Here is a 24,838-nt window from a genome sequence, read left to right as displayed (position 1 = left end):
TGAAACCCGATCGCGGGGTCGTAGTCGGCATCGATGACGAAGACATATCGATATATCAGTAATATTCACTGTGTCACAGAACTGAAGGTGCGCCGAATCTCCGAAGCAACTTGTACCGCGGAAAAACGGAACTGAGGCCAAAGGGCGCCGCACATGCTACTTGTATACCCGATGACAACACCTTCGACTGAGGCCTTCGAGGGACCATCGACTCGACGACATCGACGCACGGCAACCTCTGCCGAATTTTTTTTTCTGAAGCAGCTAAAGCTGGATGGAATACATCTAAGATGAGGAATACGTTGCAGGACACAATCCACTCAAAGTAAATATATAAAGTGTTTACTCTTATGAGGGAATCCCCCGGGCATTCTTTTGAGAGTTCTGTTCTTGACACCTGGGTAGGAGGTTTGGGCATTTTGCATTTTCTGTGGTCATAATATGATTTACGAAAGCCCACAAGTATGGAAAATGCTGCCTAAAACCTCTAAACCCTTCTGTGTGTGTGTGCTGTGGAATTCCACACTCCTGGTAGATTGTACTGATGGATTCTTTGTGATTTGGTCGAGATTATTGTGTCAAATTCGAATAATTTTCTTTTTTTTAAATTTGGTTGTAAATATATTTCTGGGGGGAGGGGGCGAGACCTCCCCGCATCCCCTTATCTTAATTATCATGATTACCCACCCCTTCCACATATATTTTTGGCCAAATTCGATTAAAAAAATGCACCAAATTTGTATTTGAAGAAATCTCCTACATTGTAATCTTCCTATCCTGTACTGATGTCAGTGAGAGGTTGTGCTTCAACATCCAACACCATACGAAGTGGGCCTCTCTGAAAATGGGTCTAGATATGATCAGTCTTGGTGTCTAAGGTATACATTGGTGCAGTATTGGAATTTTGGACGAGAACAATTTTTGTTGAAATCATGCAAAGGGAGACGTACAAGGCAAGGTACACTGTATACAAATGTAATGCAAATTAGAGCAGTGTTTTCTTGGTTGTAGACCAGAATGCTTCACTCTGGCCTATAACTTGGGCTGCTGGGCCATTATCCTCCATTCCAGCCCATGGAACAGGGAATGAATGCCACAGTAGAACATTGGATGAACAGCCTATGTTAGGCAGAATCCTGGGCAGTGCCCTTAGGGACCACTACACAAAATTAAGACTACAAGTGGTAATACAATTTCACCTTTGGTACAAGCCTGTACTACACAGAAAGAGTGGTAGCAATGGCTGAGCATCCAGACTTATCTCAAGAGCAAATGAGCAGTAATAGAGATTACACAAAGGACTACAATTACTGTGACTCAAGCAAACACTGACTCAAGGTTTCTGGTTAAAAAATATAAGTACATTTATTTTTAAACCATCTGTTCACAAAACACTTCACTTCTATTAAAATAAAACCACTTTTCAAATACACTACACACAACCAATTCCCCCTATCTAGATAAATTCAAGGTAAGTACATTGGGATTTGACAGACCGGTGTTGTGAAACAAAGGCGTTACCGGGAGGACATATGCTATCACTTTTTGACAGTAATGACAGTTCGGTCTTACTAAGTATAAGTGTACCCGCGGGGAGAAATGTAACCATAGTCAAACACACTGAGCACATGAATTCACACAAGAAAATTAAGGATAAAAATCATAGGCAATACTTTTGTCGAGGCAGACAGAATCAGACGGCACCTTCTAACCAGTAGATAAAAGTCAATAGGCCTGCGCCAGTGTCAAGTGTAACAGGGGTCCTGTTGCCGAGGATCACACAGTTAGTACAGTTCACGATTCGAGATTGCCAGGAGTACTTCGATATTGTCACAAAAGGAGGCAAAGGTTATAAGAGGGAAGGAAGAAAAGGACAAGCCTTTGGTGAGGAAGAAGGGTTCACCCCAATTCCTCGAAGTTGGACACAGAACCTTATTCCTTGAAGAAAGCTGGTGCCACAGCAGTTGTTCCTGGTAGTACCTGCAGACTCGCGGTTCCTGGAGCTTCAGTCGTGGAGACAAGGAGGACGACGTCTGGAGCAATCTGCACTATCCAGGGATGAGGCCAGCAGCAGCGAAACAACTGTGAATAAAAGGTGCGCTCCTTTAAAACAGGAGAGGCTCTTCTTATGGCTATGCGGACCACTACAGCAGTGTGCAGTGATTTCAACCACGAAGAGGATCCTCTGGCTGTGGAAGGTGAGCTGGTTGATCCCACCAGGCTCAAGGGAAGAAGACTTCGGACTGGATCTTCTCTTGTCGTTGAAGGGTACATAGCTCAGGACTGCAGCAGGGCTTCACTGAGACTCGGTAGTTGCAGCAGCCATCTTCTTCTCCGCTTCTCTTCGGTTCTTTGCAGTTCCAGTGGCGACTCTGACTTCCAGCCCAAGAGTCCTGCCTTTTTATGCCAAAATCCCCCATTCACACAGCCTGGCTGTCAATCACTCAGCAGTGGGGGTTGTCCGGCCCAGGCAACCACCTCAGCCAATCGACACAAAGTGCGACTTGGGTCTCCAAGGAGACCCTGTGCAGGGGGTGTCTAAATCCCTCCATCACATTCAGCCCACCTAGACACCCAGACGCCAAAGGAGGGCTTCTGGACAGAAGCCCGCCAAAGGCCGTCGAACAAAGAAAGCAAACCTGGTTTGGGGCGAAAAGTAAAACACAAGAAGGACTTTAACAAAAAGAAATGGCAAGTAAAGCCGCCCGGAGCCAAAATAAAAAGTATTTGGTCAAGCGGGTTTAAGTTTGAGGCTAATATAATAGCCTAAAACAGTACCAGGCTTATATAGTACAATCGCGGTAGAAAAGTTAGGGTAGATACCACTGCCACCAGCCAAGTCTTAATGTTAAGAGAGCAAAACAAAGCTCAGAGAGGCACAGACAAAAAAGGGTAGGAATTAACCCTTTCCAATACTCCATGTAAGATGGGGTGTACTGGGTCTGTAGTTTAAACTGACTATATAAAGTTAATGGCAACTTTACCTGTTTCTGGGGGACAGTAGTCATACCCAGAAAAATTGAGTCAGTGGGAAGTCTCAAAGACAACCCTGTGTCACTGCACTGAAGGTGCTGTGTAACACACACAAAAGTGGGGCTCGTGGAGTGGTGTGGCTCCAGAGCCCAAGATCACACAAAAAGTAGAAATTCACATGGCAAAACACAAGTAAGAGTGGGAAAAAGGCTCACACTCTTACCAGGTGGAAAAAATAAACCCCTGATATCCAGCAAAGCTGCTGAGGGACTCACTAGATGAGGGAAATTAGCCATAAATGAGAATTCTCCCTAACAGCCTAGAAGTCTCACTTGAAATGGAAAGTACCGCTTACACTTGGGAGGGACACACATCTTAAAAGGGCAATACACATGGGATGGTCACACATAACACCTCTTAGTGGTATGAACATATTGGGAGGTGGATGTAGGAATATTGAAGTTCTAACATTCATAGTAAATTGTGTTTGAATGGCTGGATTTCAATGCTGAATAACCAGCAGACCGAACAGGCCTATCTTCATGAACTGGTTTACATAGCAGAGGTTCAGTATGAATCGTAAGCCTCCTGAAAGGGCTTTCGAATGAACTAGAAAAAATATGTCCTGCATTAACTGGTACCGTTGGCACTTTCCACTCAGTTTTGGTACATTACATTAGAGGCATTATTCTGCCCTTAGAAATAGAGGTTGTGGTGGCAGGAGAGTGCAAGATACATTTAGGAATTAACTGTGGAAAACGCAACACAGCTGACCAGCCTTCCGACACTGTTTCTGCACACATGCAGTTGATATTTCTACTCATGCTGAAAGATAAAGATACATCCTTGCTCCCAACAAGATGCTGAATAGTGGGAGTCATTGTGATTTGGTCGAGGCTGCCAAGGGTTGCTCTATCGCTGCAAACAGGGATGTGTTTATTCTCACTTCCACTTACCAAATCCCCTTTTTGATTGCTATTGTGCCTGGTCTTGTGTTTGCATGCCCTCAATCCGCTCCAAGCATGGTCGTCTCCTTGGTCCTGACCTGTAAGAGAGTCTTGTTAGCTGCTTCCTGCTCTATGGCTTCTTCTTATCACACCCAAATGCATTATGGGTCAAATGCCTTTGTATCTGAAGGAGGTAATTGTTCTAAAAGACAATGTGAGGACTTTTAAGATCTGATCACACCAATATTCTTAGAGTCCCTCGGAGTAACTCTAACAAAGGAAGAATGGGCTTGTTTCAAGTAGCGGCTCCCATTGCATAGAATGCCTTGTCGCCCACCCTTCGAATAATGGCATCAACAGAACATTTCAAGAAATTGTTAAAGACATTGCTTTCCGCTTAAAATCTTGGGTTCATTTGCTATCTCTTCTGTGATTGTTTTTTGTTCTGTATCTGTTTGTGAGTTTGCGTCCATCAGCCTACGGGTACCAGGTGCGCGTTACAAATGGTTTAACATAACATAAAATATGTGTCTACTGATGGCAGTTTGTCAGACTCTGTTTTCGTACATTGGATCTCTTCATCCTCTATTAGTGTGGTTCTCTCTTAGCTCTGTACAGGGAAGGCGAGAGATTGGCCCACCGCAAGGTAGCAGGGATCTCTACAAACATCACAGGAAATTCCTAAGAAGGCAGTGGCGTGGTTACGATATAGTAAACACACATCACTTTCAATAAGAGATTGTCTAGACTAATATATTATGATAATAAATATTTAGATTCTTTGAAGGTAAGGATTTATTGGGCAGATACAGGTAAGTAAACCTGTAATAACAACAGGACCCTACCAGCGAAGGTCATCAGCCCTGACCAATCTCTAGCAGATAATTTGGTAAACAAAACTGCCAGTCAGGACCACAGGGATTGCCTTGGAATCTAAATCTGCTCAGCCAGGAGTCAGCCTCATATAGCCATCAATAGGGGAGTTGGGCCGGCCAACGATTGGCTAGGCCGGGTGGTGTCCTGCTCCTCCAGTGACCCCCCAATGTTAGACAGAAGCCCACTTGTAAGCATGGGGCTCAAATGCATGGCATGGTACTTATGGTAGACAAACACTAAACTGCCAAACTTTGTAAGTAAGAGAAGTAAAAGTTCACAAGTGGCAGTGATGGTCTACAGTTTCTCAGAGTCCATTTCGATGGAGCATGCAAGCAAAACAACATGGACCCACAGGAGAAAGTGGTGAACCAAAGAAAAGGTGAACTCTTCTAGCAGGAGTAAGGTGCAGTTGTGCTGTTTGCAGTTGGTACGGGTACAGTTGCAGCTAGTGTAAAATGTAGACTTCCGGGGTTCAAACAATACTTCTAGAGCTCTTTGTAGTTATTTGGTTCCTTAACAAAAGGCATTGGGCTTTGTTACCTGTGCCCTCGGCTTCATGGGCTTCAGCCCCTTGGTCAATGACCCACGTAGAGATAAGCAGAATACCTTCTCAGGAGCAAGAGTCCTTTGAGGCTTTCAACCCAGCTGTGCTCACTGGCCGATGGGCACCCATCCCCCGGTTCTCTCAGATCTCTTGAGAATTCAGGTTTCCGTAGAGCTTTGCCATTCCAATTGGCCTTCGCAAGTTGCAACAGTAGGGATTCCCCACTATCTTTTCAGTTTGGCAATGTTCTGTTGCTTCGTGACTTGCACCAGAGTTAGACGAAGTATAGGGCAGACTCCCAGGTTAAACAGGAATATTGGGAGTTGAATGCAAACTCAGCTTCAACAAGGATGTTGCATCCATCGAGACATTTGGCGCCCCTCCTCCCCCACCACTCGCTCCCAATCTCACTGGTGGTTGCAACAACCGTTCCAAGGCGTCTCTTCAGACAAACCTGCAAGGTGCAGAATCTGCTCAGTAATTGTACAGAACTGTGCAAGCCAGGCAAAGGCAATAAGCATATATGGCTTCATCCATTTCCCTTCACACAAAAGGGAACAAGGCTTAGCTACAAAACTCACACTGTCTTCCTAGTGCAGGGGCTCAATCTAGGGCATACCTAGGTAATGTCTCCAACCGACCAAATAAGTCAGAGCTAGTTGTGCAAGGAGGCCCACACAGGGGCATGATGTCCTGGGAACAACCTAACTCTGAGGGGTTAGAGGTCTGTCAGTGGCACATGACTAAGGCACGTCTTTGATAAAGCCTCAGATTAGGTCTCTCTAGGAAAACATGGGCAATAAACCAATCAGAAACAAAGATGACATGGCCTTGTGCCACACAGACTCTCAATCACACACTCTGGTGACCTAAACAGTGTAATTCCAAAGAAAGGATGACGCAGTATCTTCTCCTTTGCATCGGGGTTGAGAGGCATTTGTAGCTAGATGGATTTTGGGAGTGGCAGCTCTAGCTGCCAAATCCACAACATTCTGTGAGACTCTGATCTGGCTCACCAGTAGCTGACCTCAAGCACAAGGTCTAAGGCTGCTTCTTTGCATTGTGGTGAATCTCCAAAGCAGTCTGTGGTGCTATACACATTTGAGAAGGCCACTCATAGGCCCTGTGTAGGGGATATGCATCTTTATTACCATCCGGGTTACAGCATAAACATTACTGATATTGACCTTTTCACAGATCGTCCTAGCTCTGCTGTGGGGTGCCTGGTCTTCATACGGTACTTTTCTACCTGAGGCTGTTCTACCCTACCTAGGACTGTGGCTGGGTAGGGTAGAAGTCCCTTAGTACTAGTGATGGAAATGACTTCCTTCCTCAACTGGGTGACCTTCTTCAGTCTTGTAATTCTGTAGCAAAAACAGAGACCCATGGGATGGTCCAGTTCCTTGAGCTTTCACCTCCCGGCACGTCGTTGGCTCCTTGTTATAGCAAGGCCAAGGTCAATCTTTCCCGAGTGGCTCATTCCTTGGTTTCCTAGAAAATGACACCAAATCTAACTCACAGGATCCCTATCCTCACTGCACCAAGAGGAAAGTGCCCCCACATAGAACACCCACTGGTGGAAGTGGGAACTTTTAATGTGGTGTGTGGGATACGCTGCGGTGCCTGTAGTGGAACCGCCAGCAGCACCTGTATTGAGGCAGGGCAAGGTACTGTGGTGGAGTAAGGAATAGCAGAGCCTTCTGGGGAGTGTTGAACTGTAACAGTATTCTGTGGAAGCACTGCCTTCTGAGCCAAGAGGGCCATGCAGGAATTACAAACTGCTGCCACGTGGGCTTCGGGGGAACAGCCGTGTACCGGTGTGTAGGCCACAAGAAGAAGCAATGCTCCTGTAGTGTGACCCAAGAGAGACATCTCAATACACCAAGTGGCTTCCATTCTGTCCTTGAATATAGGGACTCAATCCATGACACAAGGATCATGAAGTAAGAAAGGGTTGTTAGGAGGCGCATTACATTTATCTGCTCTTCTTCCCAAGATGCACCATTGCAGATGCCAATGTCAAAGAGATTTCTGCTTTGGGTCTAGTGATGCATTTTAAAAGGCTTGGCACTAATTTCAAAGACATATTTTGAAACCACACGTGTGTTTAATATCTAATAGAATATTCAATAGAACACCCACTGGTGGAAGTGGGAACTTTTAATGTGGTGTGTGGGATACGCTGCGGTGCCTGTAGTGGAACCGCCAGCAGCACCTGTATTGAGGCAGGGCAAGGTACTGTGGTGGAGTAAGGACTAGCAGAGCCTTCTGGGGAGTGTTGAACTGTAACAGTATTCTGTGGAAGCACTGCCTTCTGAGCCAAGAGGGCCATGCAGGAATTACAAACTGCTGCCACGTGGGCTTCGGGGGAACAGCTGTGTACCGGTGTGTAGACCACAGGAAGAAGCAATGCTCCTGTAGTGTGACCCAAGAGGGACATCTCAATACACCAAGTGGCTTCCATTCTGTCCTTGAATACAGGGACTCAATCCATGACACAAGGATCATGAAGTAAGAAAGGGTTGTTAGGAGGCGCATTACATTTATCTGCTCTTCTTCCCAAGATGCACCATTGCAGATGCCAATATCAAAGAGATTTCTGCTTTGGGTCTAGTGATGCATTTTAAAAGGCTTGGCACTCATTTCAAAGACATATTTTGAAACCACACGTGCGTTTAATATCTGAAAAATACCTTAGATGACTGGGTTGCAGTTAACTAGGATGTGGGAACGGTCAACCCATGAGCATTTGGAAAAGACATGAAGCTTCATGAATGAATACCCATGAAGGTTCGGCCTTCAATGAGATCCCCCCCAAAGCACTTCCCTCTAGTTGAGTTATCATTTTCAGCTCGGCTTAAATTATCGTAAATTAAAGGCAATAAGTACTGAAGTAGATCATCGACCTTGTTGTTGCCTGTGATCCCAAGTACTGTGTGGTGGGCCTTCAACTACAGATGGAATCCCCTGTAGAGAATCTAACCAATTCCTGCTCTTATGGCCCCAGGGAGTCCCACCTACATCTACATATGGCAGGATGTCAAAAGCATGTAGGGTATTAAAACATGACATAACATACATTTGAAAGCCACTGTACAGGGTAGGAATTATGTTACCTTCTGTGCTCCATGGACTGGTGGCCCGGACAGCAGCCGGAATCCGGAGGGTAGCATTAGTATCACCATAGGCCCCCCACTGGAAGCCGTGGGGGTCAGGCTCGCAGCGGTACTTGGGCCTAATGATGGCCTTGTGAGAGAGCAGCTGCTTCAGCCTGTAAGAGAACAATGGCATGTTGTTAGTGTGTAGCAATTGTACAATGGACACACACAGGATACTGATCTACACTGGGGGGAATGGCAACATTACACTCGCACAACTGAAATAGAGTTTAAGACTCTGTTATTTTAATTATTGTGTTTAGTTAGCTATCAGTGGCCTCGCTGTTGTAAGTGACTGCTCTTAATTCAAGACTTAATGTCAGTCTTTCTAAACCACTTCACTTGTGTTTATGCTTTTACTCAAACACGCTCAGTCTCATGATCCCTCTTGTCTATGGCCCTCATTACGACCCTTGCGGAATTCGGAAAACGATGGCGGAAATGCAATACCGCCATCGAATAGCGCTCGGTGCGACTATGACCCGTCACCGCAAAGTACGAAGCCATTAGCGACACCGTAGTGAACGCCAACGCTAACTGCACCAAGCACGCGCGCGCGCGCCATGCGAAACCGCAAACACCACCATGGCGCAAGGGTACGCCAATTCCGACCCTAGCGGACATGTACCTAACGCCATCAAGCATGGCGGAATGTACCATTCCGCCATGGTGAGAAGTACGGCATCGCGAATCAACCGTAAACGGCCCCACTGAGTGCCTGTACACCGCTCCCTGCCCACAAAGTACAACTCCCCGTAGGTGCAATGAAGTCACAATGCAACCATTGAAATGTACAAGTCACCCATGCATGGCAACGAACAAAAGAAACACAAGAGGGGCCAATGGGAGCTGCAGGGCACAGATGGCACGAATACAGAAGCCATCCCAATGGACATGACCACAGTCCCCCACCAAGAAACGCACGCAAACACAGGCACCTGTGACCAGCAAAATTCCGAGAATCACATCATTCCACCAGTCCACCTGGCTGACCGGCATCTGTTACACAAAACCCAATCCCCCGCCCCTGAGCATGACAACATTCAAACTGTCATATTGGCAGCCCCCATCCCTGACCTCACGGGCTTCGTAGGCAAACGCGCCCAGTACAGTACCACGCAACTAAACTCCGAAGCTGGAACACAATGCAGATCTCCTCACAATACATCGCCCCCCAAATAGGCATATGCCACATCACTTGCAAAGAAAAACGCTACACGGGCCAAATCAGAATAGAAATTTAATGCACATCAAAATCACCAAGCCCATACAGCCATCAGGCCATGAACTCCAAAACACTTATCACCATTGTGGGCTGCATCCGCAAGAAATGACCAGCCACTACTTGTGTGTCGCCCTGTTCCCTCATGGTACACAGAGCCACATTCACGTACGAAAAGGCAACATGGAAGCGCACAGAACCGCAGGGCCGTCCCAATGGGGAGGCACTAGTCCAGCTGAAAGGCCGAAATGTTGCTCCGAGCCACCAGTACTGCGTAAGGGCATGTGGGCCATTGGCGATCGTCCCATAAGATCGTAATGCTGCTCCACTGATTAACACGAAGCAGCAGGTGTCGGGAGTAAAAGCCATCTGCAGGAGTGGCATACAGATGGCAGTGGCAAAAGGGGAGGAGATACCTGTCAACCAAAGGAAAAGAAAAAGAACAGAATGGCCATCAGAACTACATTCGAACAACTCACTTCAATGATCACACTAAATCCACAGCCATATGCATGCTAGCCCACTCCAAAGGATCATCACCACCCCAAAACCACTAGCGACTCATAACCATCTATATCGAGGTGCAAACACCATCACAAACGAGTGTACCTGTGCATGCGTCTGTCAAAACAGAATCCATCAGATGGGAATGTTAACGTGCATGGACACAAGTGTCTGAGGGCGCGTCGAGACAGGGAGGGCTCAACAAGGCCAGATAGACGATGGTCCCACTATGGCAGCCCTGCATCACAAAGCGTAGGGGAGGCGGATAGATCCCAAGAAGCCCTGTACATGGCAAACTCTGTATCAAATCACCTGGCCATGCATCCATTCATCATTCCCTCATCCCGGGATTAAAAAGCCTGAATATTTACTCACATAACATTAGAAATATCCATTGAGTCTGTGCGTTATGCAGCCTGCAAAATCCACAGTGCCCCAGGCCGTAATTCCAGTGCAGTGAAGTAACATGTATTTGGGAACGTCCGGCCTCTTCGCCCACGTCGCTATTGCGCATCCCAAACTATTCATATCAATCATTGCTTCCTCGCCATGGCCCCTGTCTCAAGGACATTGAACAATAGTACGTTATATTTGCAGTCAGACCTGTGGGCATTTCCTCGCCGCTAGCTGAAAACCGAAAGCGCCGCCCTCCGAATTCCTCATTTGCAACATCACGTCGAAGAGGCATCTGTGGCCGTTTGAAATCACTAATTATTCCATCGAGTGCGGCAGTGTGTGAAAATGGCAACTGCCTTCACCCACAAATGGGACGCCCCGCCCGTCGTTGCAACTCGGTACAGTGATGCATGACGGCCCACCGTTACTCGAGTACTACGTTCCACTGACCCTTCACAAGTCTGTTCGCGACTGCACAGATAGTATGTGAAACAATGGGACCACAGCAGAATGAACATATCAACCAATCTTACACGGCCATCGGGTACAAATACATGATTGCAATAGCAAGATGCCATTCCCCGAATTGCAGCGTTGTGCGCGGGACGTGCTCGGCCAAAGGGGAGAGCAGTTTGCACAGGTGGAATTAATCACCACAGGTGGAGGCCATACAGCCTGAAAACACATAAATTGCACAGCCAGTCTCCTCCCACAACCACACCGAAATGCTACCGGCAGGACTCGCGATGTTGGCCCTGGGGGACCTGATAGCACTGCAAGTACTCCAACTCCAAGAAGAAGACGAACACCAACTGCAACCGGCCGCACGAAGGAGACGCAGGAGGAGGAGGAGGCCAAGGCAGGGCCAGCAAGGGCCGCCAGCACAGCCACTACCACCACGCAGGCAGCCCGCAATCCCACGCCTCCGAGCACATCCGTTCAACCTCACTGATGAGCAGATCCACACCCTCTACCGTCTGGACCGGGACACCATAGCCGCCATTGTGGACATGACACAGGCTGACCTTGTCAGCATGATAGATAGCCCAACCGCCATCCCACCCCTACTGAAGGTGGTGTCTGTACTCCACTTCCTGGCCACAGGCACCTACCAGCACACAGTCGGACAGTTGCATGGCATTTCTCAGCCACTGTTCTCACGGACACTATTTCAAGTGCTCGATGCCCTCCTGCAGCACGCAGACGACTACATCTCTCTACCACGCTCGGAGCAGGAAATTACCAACACAAAAGTGGGATTCCATGCACTTGCCGGCATACCGGGTTGCATTGGTGCCATCGACTGCACCCATGTGGAATTGGTCGTCCCACATGCCATGGAGGCCCAGTACCGCAACCGAAAACAATTTCATTCCCTGAATGTACAAATGGTGTGTGACTCCAACAGGATCATTACACATTGTTGTGCCCGATTCCCTGGCTCAACCCATGATTCTATGGTCTTGAGGAACTCTACAATACCACGCTACATGGAGCGACACGCAGGGAACAGATCCTGGCTACTCGGTGAGTCTCATTACATGCATGATTATGTGGGGTATGTGATTTGGCAATGACCTGGCAGGAAGGGGGGGGGTGTGCGTACGTAGCAATGGCATTCCACATCATACGTTTCTCGTCCACATACAGGTGATGCTGGATATCCACTGAAGAGATGGCTCCTCACACCAGTCCGGAACCCACGGGACCAGCATGAGGAGGACTACAACCATGCCCACTCACGTACCCGTGTAGTCATTGAACAGGCATTCGGCCTACTGAAGACTCGTTTCCGCTGCCTCAGCAGGTCTGGCGGGGCACTCCTGTACCGCCATGAGAAGGTTGCAAAGATGGTCATGGCATGTGTCATGCTCCACAACATGTGCGTACGTAGAAATGTGCCCATGCCCCCTGACGCAGAACTGCAAGCACCTGATGATGGTCATGATGAGGGTGGGGATGTGGCAGCACCTCATGGAGTCTGCGAGGCACCGGAGGCCCGTGACATTCGTCAGCATCTCATTGATGCATGCTTCTAGCACTCACGCCTGGTGGCTGATACATGGACACGGGACTCGTGGCACTGCGTGTGTCTGGGACATGCACAATATGGACTGTACGCCTATGATGGCCTAGTACACAAAGAACAATGTCCACACATCTCATTGGTTGATCGTGCACTTTTTATGGCATATGTGAGGTCATGTTGAACACCCTATCGACCCGCCACCCAAGTGAGCCCAACACACCCCCTCCACCCTCCTACCTCCCCCCCGAACACCAGTGTCCAAAGATGCTCATTGTCAGTGGGCTGTCGCTATTGCAAGCCCCCTCTGCGGGTATCAGGGGCACCCCTGCCTGTGGAGCGCAGGTTCCTCCCAGATCTACGTTGGGGGCTGCCCTGGACGGAACTTGCAACGGATGATGTGTCTGCCTGCTCACGTCCATGCATGTCCCTAAGGGTTTGCGAGTGCTCAGTGAGCACACGGCGCACAGCGGCAAGTTCAGCACATACGTCTTTGGACGTCGCATGCAGTTCCCCCCTCAGGCTCTCGGTGCTTCTCTCCATTTGGACTCTCAGGCTCTCGGTGCTACTCTCCATTTGGACTCTCAGGCTCTCGGTGCTACTCTCCATTTGGACTCTCAGGCTCTCGGTGCTACTCTCCATTTGGACTCTCAGGCTCTCGGTGCTACTCTCCATTTGTGCCCTTAGCGTCTCTGTACCTCTCTCCATTTCTGCCCTAAGTGTCTCAGTTGATGTTTCTATGTCTGCCTTAGTGCCCCCACATTCATCGGCATGGTCCTTGAGGAGTGTGGCCAGTTGCTGCTGTTGTACGATTAACTGGTCGAGGGACTGTTGCCTCTGCTGGGCCATGGCCATTTGCGGGGGTGTCACAGAGGGGCTGTTGTCCTCATGTTGCCTTGCCACAGGGCTTGTGGGGGATGGCCAGTCGTCGTCTTTTGGGTGCCCCTGCGTGGTATCCTCATGGTGTACGGGATGAAACAAACAGGGGGATTGAGACAGGTCATGGATGGGTCCTACATCGACAGCACCGTTGTCTGTGTCCGAGCATGCTGCCATCAATGGGGTGTCACCTATGGTGCTGCTGCCACCAGAGGCAGTGCCTTCTGTGGCATCCATTGGGGGGACCTGTGGTGGTGGTGTTGTGGGCATGCTGGCTGCTGGGGTGCCTGTTGATGTTCCCTCCTCTGTGCTGCCACCTGATTTGTGCTGCTGCCGTGTCTTGATGCGTGCAGCTGAGGTGGAGGGTCTCTGGCCGTTGGTCTTGGCCCTCTTTGCAGGTGTGCTGGTAGGGGTGTCCTGAAGCTCGTCGTTTGGATCGGACCCTGTGGTGGAGTAAAGGAGGGCGAGGGTTATTGATGGGTCTGTGGGAATTGGAATGGCATTGTATCACATGCTTTGGGGTGGTACCTGAGGGTGATTTGGGTCGGGGCCTTGGAGGTGCTTTTATTTGTGTGTGGAGTGAGGGTGCAGTTGTTTGGCAGCCTGCAGTTAGGGTGTGCCTGCTGCACGTGTAGTGCGTGTATTAGGGGTTTTTAATTATTTATGTATTTATTGTGTGTTTTAACGTGCGCTATCAGGCCGATGTGTGTGGACGTTCTCCTGGACATGTGTTTCTGTTGCACTATGTGGACGCATGGTACTTCACATGGATGGACTGTGTGGATTTGGCATTGTTTTATCTGGCCCACCTACCTGAATCTTCGGATGACTGCACTCCTTTCTCCATCCCTCCGACTCCCTCTATGCTCTCCATTCCGATGGTGGAGGCACAGATTTCTTCCCAGGGGGTCAACTTGATGGGTGATTCAGGACCTCCCCCGGTGGCTGTGGCAATGTTGCGGTTGGCAGAGAGTATGCTGCGGACGCGTATCCGCAGGTCGTCCCATCGCTTGCGGCATTGCTGTGGGGTGCGGGGTGCGGTCCCCACCGCACTTACCCGCTGTGCCACCAGAGCCCATATGGCCTTCTTGTTTGCAAGTGCCGTTCTGGTCATTTGCGTGGAGAAGACGACGGCAGCATTCTCCTGGAGGGTCTCTGTTAGCACGGTAAGTTCCTCACGGGAGAAGTGGACCTGCCGCTTGCGGTCGCACGCTTTCTTCGCTACTTTTCCCATTTGTCTTGCTTTCGCTAGGGTGGGTGACGGGTTGGGGTGTGTTTCAGGGTAGTGATTTTAGTGGTTGTGTGGTTTTAGTGGTTTTATAGGTGTACGGCGGGATGTTTCCCGTTCCGGGCCCATGTTTTTACTTCCGTTTCCGTATATTTCCGGTCAACGTACTTTCCGGTAGGCGCACACTGCGGTGACCGCTAAGAGGGGTGGCGGTATTGCACCTAGGGCGCCGTACGGCGGCGGTGTGGGCCGTTTTGGGGTCATTTCCGCCATCGCGGACTTTGCACTTCCGCCATGGCGTGGTGCTCGTGCCCGATGGGTCGGAATGGGCCGCACTTTGCTCCTTCGTGCAATGGCGGAAACGCTATTTACGCTGTGGCGGTCCGGTCAGTCACTTTCCGCCAGGGTCGTAATGAGGGCCTATGTGTCTCAATGCTGCAGGTATTACAGCTTGTTCACCACTGTAGCCTTGGAATCTGTCTCCATTTTAGCTCTCGGTTTGTCTTCTTCAGGTTTTCGCGAGGTTTTCCTCGGGTATCACAGTCTTTTAGGCATAGCAATGGGATCCCTTAAGTGTCAACATGGATGTTCCTATATTGCATAAACATTAACCTAAACTTACTTTCCAGAGGAATTACTGTACTCCCAGTCATAGTTCTTCATTCGTATGGAGGTTATTTTCCACGGGACGGGCACCCACTGAATTCAGCATGAAGCCAGGTGCATGCAAGTCCAGGGCACACCCATGCAGGTGCCATCCTAAGTCTCGCCCACCAGTCCCTTTTCAGCCACCTTAGGAATAGCTTACATATGTTTAGTTTTAGCAGGGGCATAAGGCGAAAAGAAGACGGCTATGGGCAGGAGTACAACCATGGTGTACTTACTCCTTTCTGCTGTCCTCTCTTTTTTCATACTTGTGTGAGATTGCCAACCAAAATCCCACAAGGGGAGGGTGTGGGTGGCGGGGCAGAGTGGGGGAGGTGGGGAAGGTGGGGGCGGTCGTCGAGCCGATCTTGGTCTAGTAAAAAAAGGTTATGTAACACAGCATAAACAAACCAGGCATTAGTCTAACAGCTGATGCCAATATGGGAGGGTTTAAAGAACATTTATGGTGAAGCCCAAAAAGTACCAAAGGGATGTGCCTCTGGAAGACCAAAGAGGCTGCCTTGGCTCTTATTGCATAAAGACCATTATGGTGGGAAGGTTTTTGCAGAGAGTAGCTTTCCACTATAATGGTACAATTTAGTACACTTTGGTAGATTAGGGTGGCATCCACAAGTAACAAACAACATATAAAATGAGGGTAAGTCCTTGGCCCTGTATAATGTAAGCGCTCCCCTAATGCCCAGATTATGAAGTGCCATGCAGTCCCAATTGTACCACTGGAACACCAATTGGCACCCATTTGGACTATTTGGGACTTATTCATTACCATAATCCTCCCGGACAATACCTATTCATATTTTAGTCTTTAGTTTCCGTTTGCAAGACTTTGGAACGTCCTTATTTAATTTCACAAACTACATATCCCATAATGCACCTCGTGGCAGTTCTCATTCCCTGGCTATTCCTATGCAGCAGTCCTAGAGCTACAGTCCCCATAAGCCTTAAAGATCAGTGCTGCTTTCACTTTCCCAGGACCAGAGAGGGAGGGGGCAGACTACCTTCAGGTGCTGCTAATGAGCCTGATTCAGAACAGGGAATGTCAGTATTTAAGCAGCTATCTCCAGGAGCACAGGGCTCTTGCATTGAGTTCACGCCCAGCCCTTTGTGCTTTGATCATTGGATTTCTGCTGTTTCCTGTTGCTTCCAGAGCCTGCTCCTGTTCCAGTGCCTTGTGCTCCTTGCCTTGCAGCTCTGCCTGCCTAGACTCCCCTGCCTTTTGCCCTGCACCTCAGTGCTTCCTGCATTGCAGCCCTGCTCCCCTGCTTGCAGTCTTCTGTTCCCTGGCTGCAGCTCCTTGCTCCCGACCACCTATTATCCTGTTACTTGCCTGCAGTTCTTTGTTCTATGTCCAATGTCTGTGTTACCTTGCTTTGGGTTTGAGCTCTGAGTTTTCTTGTTGTCTGCAGTCCAGCCCTCGTTATTCCTGTCCAGATCTACCGTTCCATGAATTCCTTGCTACCAGTCTGCAGTTCAGTGCTTGGTTTCCTAGTCCAGAGTATTCTTGTTCCTGGTCTATAGTTCAGTCCGCTGTTCCTTGATTCCAGTCCTTAGTTTCTAGTCTGCAGTTCCAGTCTGCTGTAACATTGCACTTAGATTATTTTCTTCCTGCTTTTTCTCTTTCATTCCTGGTCTCTGCCCTGAACTTTCCTTACTTTGACTTCCCTGCATATTTCTGTTACTGTTCTTGAACTCACTTGTGCTTGTGTAATTCCTTTGTTCAAAGTTTGATTGCTGGGTTTCACAGCAATCTCTGCCCTTTTCCTTTGTCGCGATTCAATATTTGACATTGTGCCATATTGTTAACAGTGTGTTGGTTCCTGCTTCAGGCAGCAGTCAATGTTCAGTTCCTGCTGGACCAGTACAGGCTTCAATCTTGTGAGTACTGTTTACTTGTTTGTACCTTAGGGTCCAGAGACAGACCCCTACTCCTGCTGCTCCTTTCCAAGAGCATTCAGAGTGGGGCCCTGTAACAGTACCCAGCTCAGAAGGCTAGAGTTTCACCAGACTCTGTGGCAAGCTCTTCCCCTATTCTGTGTACACCTCAAGTGGGAACCTAAAGTGCTTGCCTTATTTGTACTCCCTGAACCTTTCTTTTCATTGCCTTTGTTGCCTGTCTGTAGTACTTGCCTATCCGCAATACTTGCCTATCCTTTCTTGTCGACAGGATTCCTTACACTCCCGTCTCTGGTGCACTTTTCTCCCCTCGGATTTGTGAGCACGTCTCTGCCCTCAAGCCCCTGGCAGGAAGGGAAATCTCACGATTGGAAATCAGAGCAAACATTTCGGATATATGGTAGGTGGTCTTATCTTTATCAATCTCATTTTGTAGAACAAACTAAAGAGTTCAGAAGCCAAAACAGACAACGTTTACTCGCCCTGTGAGCCCTCATTGCCGCCACTGGAAAGACGGTTTTCCAGGATATCCATTTTAGATCGGCCATGGGTTTGAGGGGTTTATCGGCCAAACCGAGAGGAACTCTTACTTATTTCCTATGCACAACTTATTAAAGAATTTATTTGTAAAGATATATTGGACCTCATAACAAATTTGGCAGAATAATTTATGGCAATTCCACCAAAGCAATTTACCATTACTCCAAATCCACCATACCAAAACAAAGGAAGGTAATGATTAACTAATTCTTTCAGGACTGCATAAAGGCAATGCAGTGTTAGCTCTCATTCTGGTGCCTCATATAGAAAGAGACCGTATTCTCTTTTTTGCAGGGAAATGTACGGAAGATGTTGGGAGTGGGAGGCGTAAAATAAAAGAGGTTTTCACAGTGAAAGAGACCCTCCCATTACTATAGCTTATGTGTGTAAGCACTGAAAGTACATCACAACATGAGCCCTGGTCCCAGGGGTGTCTAAGCTGCTGCAACATGAAAAAACATATCGGAGGGACCCAACGTTCAAAGCCGAAGAAAAAATAAAATAATAACAAAAAAGTGGATGCCTTCAAACCAACCGAGCATGAAGAAAAGGACAAGCGGGCCATGCGGAGGACAGCGTTTGAAAGGGGCACGGCTGTGGATACACCTGGCTTTACTTTACATTAAATGGAAAGAGTTTTATGTGCTGGCGAATAAGGCTCCAACCAGCTCTCTGTGAATCAGAATCCCCACCAGTATGAGGAAAGGGTTGGGATGTGGCAGTAGAATATACAAGTGGCTTTATCTTTCCCATGACCTCTCAACGATTCGACTCCAATTCTAAGAATATCACGGTCTTATACTTTGGTTTCGTAAATGGTACATGAAATTCTTTGTGAATTCACAAGATGCGTCATTGTCCAACTTTCTTTTGTTTTTTCCCCCCGTTTTGGGATCTTACTTCAACTCCAGAAAACAATATTTTATTTTGTTTTGCTGGCTACTCGCAGTAAACCTTAACATCATTTTGAACCATCCACCAATCGGACAGCCATCAACTTCCTGGGCCTACTGATATGCTGCTGGTTACCCTGGCCTCAGTTCCGGCAACTGCTCTCCACTTTCCCAGCAGCTTGGGCCTTTCAACGGCTCTAGAAGTATTTGAGCACCTTTCCATGGGGTGCTTTGCGGTTACTCTTGCAGCGTTTCAACGCTTCTAATGTGACTTGTGCTTCTTAGTGTCTCTTATACCATCTCAGCAGTGGGCCAGCAGCGTATCCTTCACTGAGTCTCTCTGCATCAGATCTTAGGACAGAAAGACTTACCAGCACTGGTGAACTATCTCTTCTGGTTCACCTCTCATCTTACAACCTGCCGTTGCTCTGCCTCATATAGTTTCTCTTGCTTGCCACACTTTCTCTCTCATCTTGCCAATCCAGGGCCCTGATCAAGTATCCAGTTTGAAGTTCCACATAGCTGAATTGTGTCTGTATTCTAGCTTTCTCCCTCATCGTGCTGGACCAGGGCCCTGCTCAAGTACCCAGTTTAAAGTTCCACATAGTTGATTTGTTTCCGTCTTCTAAAGAAACACACAATATGGGGCCTTTTTAGAGGCCGACTCACCACAACATGTAGAGAGTGTAACCTGCGGTGGGTGCATGTCAAGCAGATACTGTACGTAAAAGGCAGTACCCAAGGTTCATGTACAGCAAAGTCTATACTATACATGGTGACTGTAACATGGAGCACATGGTCAGTCCAAGGCACACAGCATGCACCAGGCCTCACAAACAAAGAACCAGGCTGTATTCAATAGGTTCTTCAAGAGGACCCATAAAGCAGATAGTGGACCATGCATACAAGGTGAGAAGTGGATCATCAAATTCTGGATGGTAGAGGGGCTAAACGTGGCAGATGCAATGCTGTGCATCAATGGGTAACCTGAGGAAAGGCACTACAAATATCATACAGTGTACATCAGGATTACCAAGGCACAGACAGCAGGTTTAGTGAGTGGATAATATCTGGGTAATGGAATGGCAAATATCAGTTTGCAGTTGATGGGTGCTGCCTAGTGCAAATTCCAGATTGTAGACATATGGTGATACACGAGGACAGACACAGCAGAAACGGAGTTGAAGGGAGATTGTGTTACCTGGCTATGGGCACAGTAGAAACCAGGCTGTAGACTATACAGGATTCCGGGATGGCTGAGTGTATTTCTGAGCAAATCGTGGGCAAATGAGATGGCAGACAGCAGAGAAACAGTACATCAGCCCAGGCAACCACACCAACGTTGTTATAAAAACAATCCATCCCAAGGGCTTGTAGATCCTCTGGAAGAGGGAAGAAAAAACAAGTGAACTGGTTAATTATCAGCGAGAATGTAAGGATTGAAACAACAGAGTGAAAGTGAAAGGAACAAGTGTTTAAAGTCCGCCTTAAGTGCCACCTACCAAAAAAACGGCCAAGAGTGCGATATTCGGTCATGTGGACTGCATGAAGTAAATGAGCTCTGTATTTGTAAACACAACATGTTGTCAACCCTCTACGAGAAGGCACGCATTATATTTTTTAGGGCTCTCCTATCCATAGCATAAAGGTCAGCTATTGGGTCCCTGTCCTACAGTAATGCATGCGTGACAACTAGCAGCATTATCTCCTCGGGCTATCTTCCAACTAAAGGCCTCCTTTATATTTGGACATAATGCTGTCAACATATGGAGATGCCATTACTGCGAAGTTTACCACATGTCCCCATTGGTACAAAAAGGTTGACCTCTAGTAAAACCGTGCCTGTGTTTTCTCCACAGTCAGCATAACTCTAAATGAGGCTGCTAGATCCATCATGTATTTTGAGGGACCTCTCAAATGTTTAACTTCTTAACCTCAATACTATACCATTGGGTGATTCTGTCTGACCCAGTCCGTTATCATTTTCCTAATTAATTTTTCTTCAAACAGTAACTCCACATTTAGACTGTGCCAGTATCTCCTAGCACCTATTTTAAGAACGGCTTGTGTCTCGTGCACATCACTCGTATTTGGCCAACTGAATAGTTTCTTTCCTTTGTGATTACCTCAGTACATCATTGACACCAGCGAGATGCGGCAAAGGCAGCTTAACTCGCATTTTTTCATCTCCTCTCTACTCCACTCTACATGAATATAAGGGAATTGTTACCTGCCATCAACAGTATTTCTTTAGCTTGTATCTGTTTCACAATCAAATGCTTTGGATAATCAATGTGGTGGTTGGTCCAGAGTTTTACACTTTACTTACTAAACTAACTTAGGGATTTTATAGGGGCAGATGTGAAATAAATTCCATTTAATACGTGTGCCTGCTGTGCACAATGCTCTTCTGGTCAACATCCTCCTTTGTTTATTTTCACCTTTGTGCAAATCTTTTAAAGTACGTTTTAAATGATATTTGCAGACACTTCAAGTGAACTACACATATATATTTGTAAATGTTATAGGGTGTGAGGTCACTGCACTACAGTCAAAATCTAAACAATTTTAATAGACTTTTCCCCAAATTCTAATATTAATAACTTTTGACTCGTTGGACAAATTTTGATGAAACCGTTTGTCAGAAAAGCTGTGTGGCATGGGCAAATATGTTTTAAACGATACGAAAGCTATTTTGGTATGTGTAAGGGTGCAGAAGTACGAGTTTGATATGGTGGTGGCATGTTTGTTGGCAAAGACATTTATTTATAAAAGTAAAAGAAAAGGAAAACCCTATCTTGCCCAATTTCTATGAGGGGTTGCCCTACCTCCACAAAGATTGTAAGGACTACAAACATACCAAGGCCTCTGTCAGGATGTCCAGTAAAGTAAAATGTCCACCGACCTGTGTCCAATCCTATTTACGTCCCTTACTCTGTAGACTAAGGAAAAACTGAGTTTCTTCTTGATCCAGTAAGAGGTCCCCTCTCGTTCTGGATATAGACACAAATGTAACATTCTTGATGAAAAAACCTTACAAATGAATCTTTAACTTAACTTGAGGTCTGCTGTGTGATCCTTGACCAGGGACCCCCCTGAGAAGTGCTTGGCTTCAAGAACAGAGCAAAACGGCTGCACACGGCCAGAGAACTGCTTCTCCCCAGGCGGCTGGGGAAAAGGCTGGGGCTCGGTCGTAGCCGCGGCCATTGTTTGAGGCCCTGTTGTTCGCCCCCCCCCCCCGGTACCAGCCCTTCGTGCCCCCAGGACGAGGACAGGCAAGACGGTGGTGCAGGCAACGCTGAGGGACGCGGCCTGGGAGGCAGGCTGAACTGAGGGCCGCGCTCAGTGTGATCAGCAACAACAAGGTAGGAGCCAGCATGCAACATCTCTGCGGTGGGGGCAGAGGCCTGATTTAGAGTATGCAAGGGCGCAGGAGGGGCTAAATCTGGAGCACTTGAGCTCCACCACTGACACTTGTGCTCGAGGGGGAAGGCACTGAGGCACTACTACTGGGGTGGGAGGGCCATAGCTCACCCACAATATACAGGACCCGGAGGTGTGGGCTCCCAGTGTTGGGGCGTATGCCGCATTCTTCGCACACCAAGGGACTGATGAGGGTCAATGAGGAGATCTATCCAGAGGTACCCCTTGATGCCCCGGAAGGACCTTGTTTGAACAGGAGACAGAACATGAGCAAGAGTTGATTGGCTCCCCCAGGGCCGAGGGGCCAAACAGCGGAGGATGTGCTCGCCCTCCCCCCACTGGAAGGACTGTGCAGAAGGTGTGGGCCCCAACTCAGGTGCGTGTGGCCGCCTTGCTGTGAGTGGGGATATCCCACCCCCCCCTCTTCGCTGGGAGAAAAGTCTGGACCAGGCGAGTCGCATAGGGAGGGCCCTAGTGTTGGTGGCAAAGGGGTCTTGGACATTCCTGTGTCTTCACTCGGGTGCAACAATATATGGAAGTTCGGGCCAAGCTTGCTGAATTTGCAAACCCGAGTAGGCCAGACCCTACGGGGCACACTGCAGTCAAGGGCATGGCGACTGAAGGAGAGGGCTCGTTGGCCACTAAGAGAGATGTAGCATCACTGATGGAGGAGATCCGAGGTATGAGGGCCGACATAGGGGGGAAAGAGGATAAGATCAATGTGCGGCTCGACAAAATGGAAGAGAGACTGCAGACAGTAGAACGGGTGCAACAATATATGGAAGTTCGGGCCAAGCTTGCTGAATTTGCAAACCCGAGTAGGCCAGACCCTACGGGGCACACTGCAGTCAAGGGCATGGCGACTGAAGGAGAGGGCTCGTTGGCCACTAAGAGAGATGTAGCATCACTGATGGAGGAGATCCGAGGTATGAGGGCCGACATAGGGGGGAAAGAGGATAAGATCAATGTGCGGCTCGACAAAATGGAAGAGAGACTGCAGACAGTAGAATATAATCAATCCTCCCTGGACACCCTCGACACTCAAATGGATGTGGGAATGGGCGAAATCAAAAGGAGGGAGGTAAAGATGGGTCTTAAAACGGATGACTTCGAGAACTGCGGATGGAGAAACAACCTTAGATTTTTTTGGAGTACCGGAGATGGAAGGAGATACAGAAAGAGGCCTCAGGAGGAAGATTCATGACATCACAAAACTTGTGTTAGAAGATGACTCGATAGACGAGTTGAGAATTGAAAGAGTACACAGAGCCTGCTGCACGGGCAGAGGCCCTAGATCAGTCTTGACGAGGTTCCACAGTTATCCCGATAAGCTTAAAATACTGGAGAAGGCAAGGGCCAAGGGCTCCCGTGACCATCAGTTCGCAAGAATCACCATTTTTAAGGACCTATCCGTCCTCACTCTCGCAAAGAGAACAATGTGCTTCCCTCTGACTAAATGGCTGACGGAAAAAGGAGTCAGGTACAGACGGGGGTTCCCGTTCTCGATCACCTTTGAATTGGACGGCTCAAAATACGGGATGGCGATAGAGGAAGAGATTAAGAGAGTTTCGAAGGAGCTGCCAGGATGAATCGACCCCGGGAACCAAAGGAGACAGACAATGGTATATTAAGGGACTTAAAAGGAGACGTACCCCCGGCTCAAGAACATTTATGAAGTTAAATACCTCCCTGGCTGACATGTCGCGATTGCTCCCCTAGGGGAGGCACAAGGGGAGAGGGGAATGTTTCAGAGAAGGGTGAACCCCCCCGCCTACCGGCGGTTCCCGGGGGGAGAGTCAGAGCTTTAACTTGCAGGGGAATGTTGCCAGGTTGTTGTTCATGGGGGTTGGGGTGGGTGACTGGAGCGGGGTAAGGAGGTTTTGTTGTGATTTCTAGCCTTGTTTTTTTCTTCTTTTTCGGGGAGTGGTGGGGAAGTGGGGGCACCAAGAAAGGAAGTAATAAGGAGCGGGGGCCCAGATTCCGGGCTCGACTGGTGGTTCGGCACACGGCTGGTGAGGGAAACTGGAAGGTGCCAGACACCTGGGGGAGGGGAATAGAAAGGGAGGAGGGGAGAAAGGGGGGATTAGCGGGTGGGAGCTTTGGAACCTACTAATTGGTTGTGGTAATGCTCGCTTGTACATTTTTTTGAAGTGACCGGGGGGGGCGGACTCTGAGGCGCAAGGATGGTTTCAATGTGGGAGGTTACCATTGCCGATTCCACTAAAGGAAACAAGGGGGGCAATTTGTGGGTATACACACTGAATGCGAAAGGAGTCAACTCTCCAGTCAAGAGGTCACTGGTTGCAAGGGAATTTAGAAGGTACAAAATCAATGTTTTATTCCTTCAAGAGACCAAGTACCTCAAGGGGGAGGAGCGTAGGATCCCCTGCGGGCTGATATGGGGAGAGTGTTGGAGCTCAGAAATCACGAGGAAAGGTGGGTCGGGATCTTGGTCCGGAGAGGACTCAGGATGAAGGTCACGAAAGTGTGGTCAGACTCCGAGGGGAGGGCAGTGTTGGCCTCGGGTTTGATCAGGGACATAAGATTCACTTTCGCCACAATGTACGCCCCGAATCAGGGACAAAGAAGGCTCCTACAGAGGACCCTAGAGAAAGACATGAGCAAAGGGTTGGGGCACCTCATAGTTGGGGGAGATCTCAATGTGTGAAT

At 48.3% G+C, this 24,838-nt stretch overlaps 1 protein-coding gene across 1 annotated transcript in view; it reads right to left on the bottom strand.

The window, feature by feature from the left end:
• Positions 1 to 24,838, bottom strand: part of NOXRED1 (NADP dependent oxidoreductase domain containing 1) — a 160,110-nt gene that overhangs the window by 77,474 nt on the left and 57,798 nt on the right. Inside the window, exons 4-5 of the mRNA XM_069637995.1 lie at positions 19,947 to 20,127; positions 8,457 to 8,611 (exon numbers count right to left, since the gene is read on the bottom strand). Of these exons, the coding sequence (XP_069494096.1) occupies positions 8,457 to 8,611; positions 19,947 to 20,127 (336 nt within the window). The remainder of the gene's footprint in view (positions 1 to 8,456; positions 8,612 to 19,946; positions 20,128 to 24,838) is intronic.

Source organism: Ambystoma mexicanum, chromosome 14 (genome assembly GCF_040938575.1).
Source record: "Ambystoma mexicanum isolate Mex_15411 chromosome 14, UKY_AmexF1_1, whole genome shotgun sequence".
Taxonomy (NCBI): Eukaryota; Metazoa; Chordata; class Amphibia; order Caudata; family Ambystomatidae; genus Ambystoma; species Ambystoma mexicanum.
Note: the sequence above shows the minus strand (reverse complement) of the source record. Positions and strands in the feature narration are given on the sequence as shown.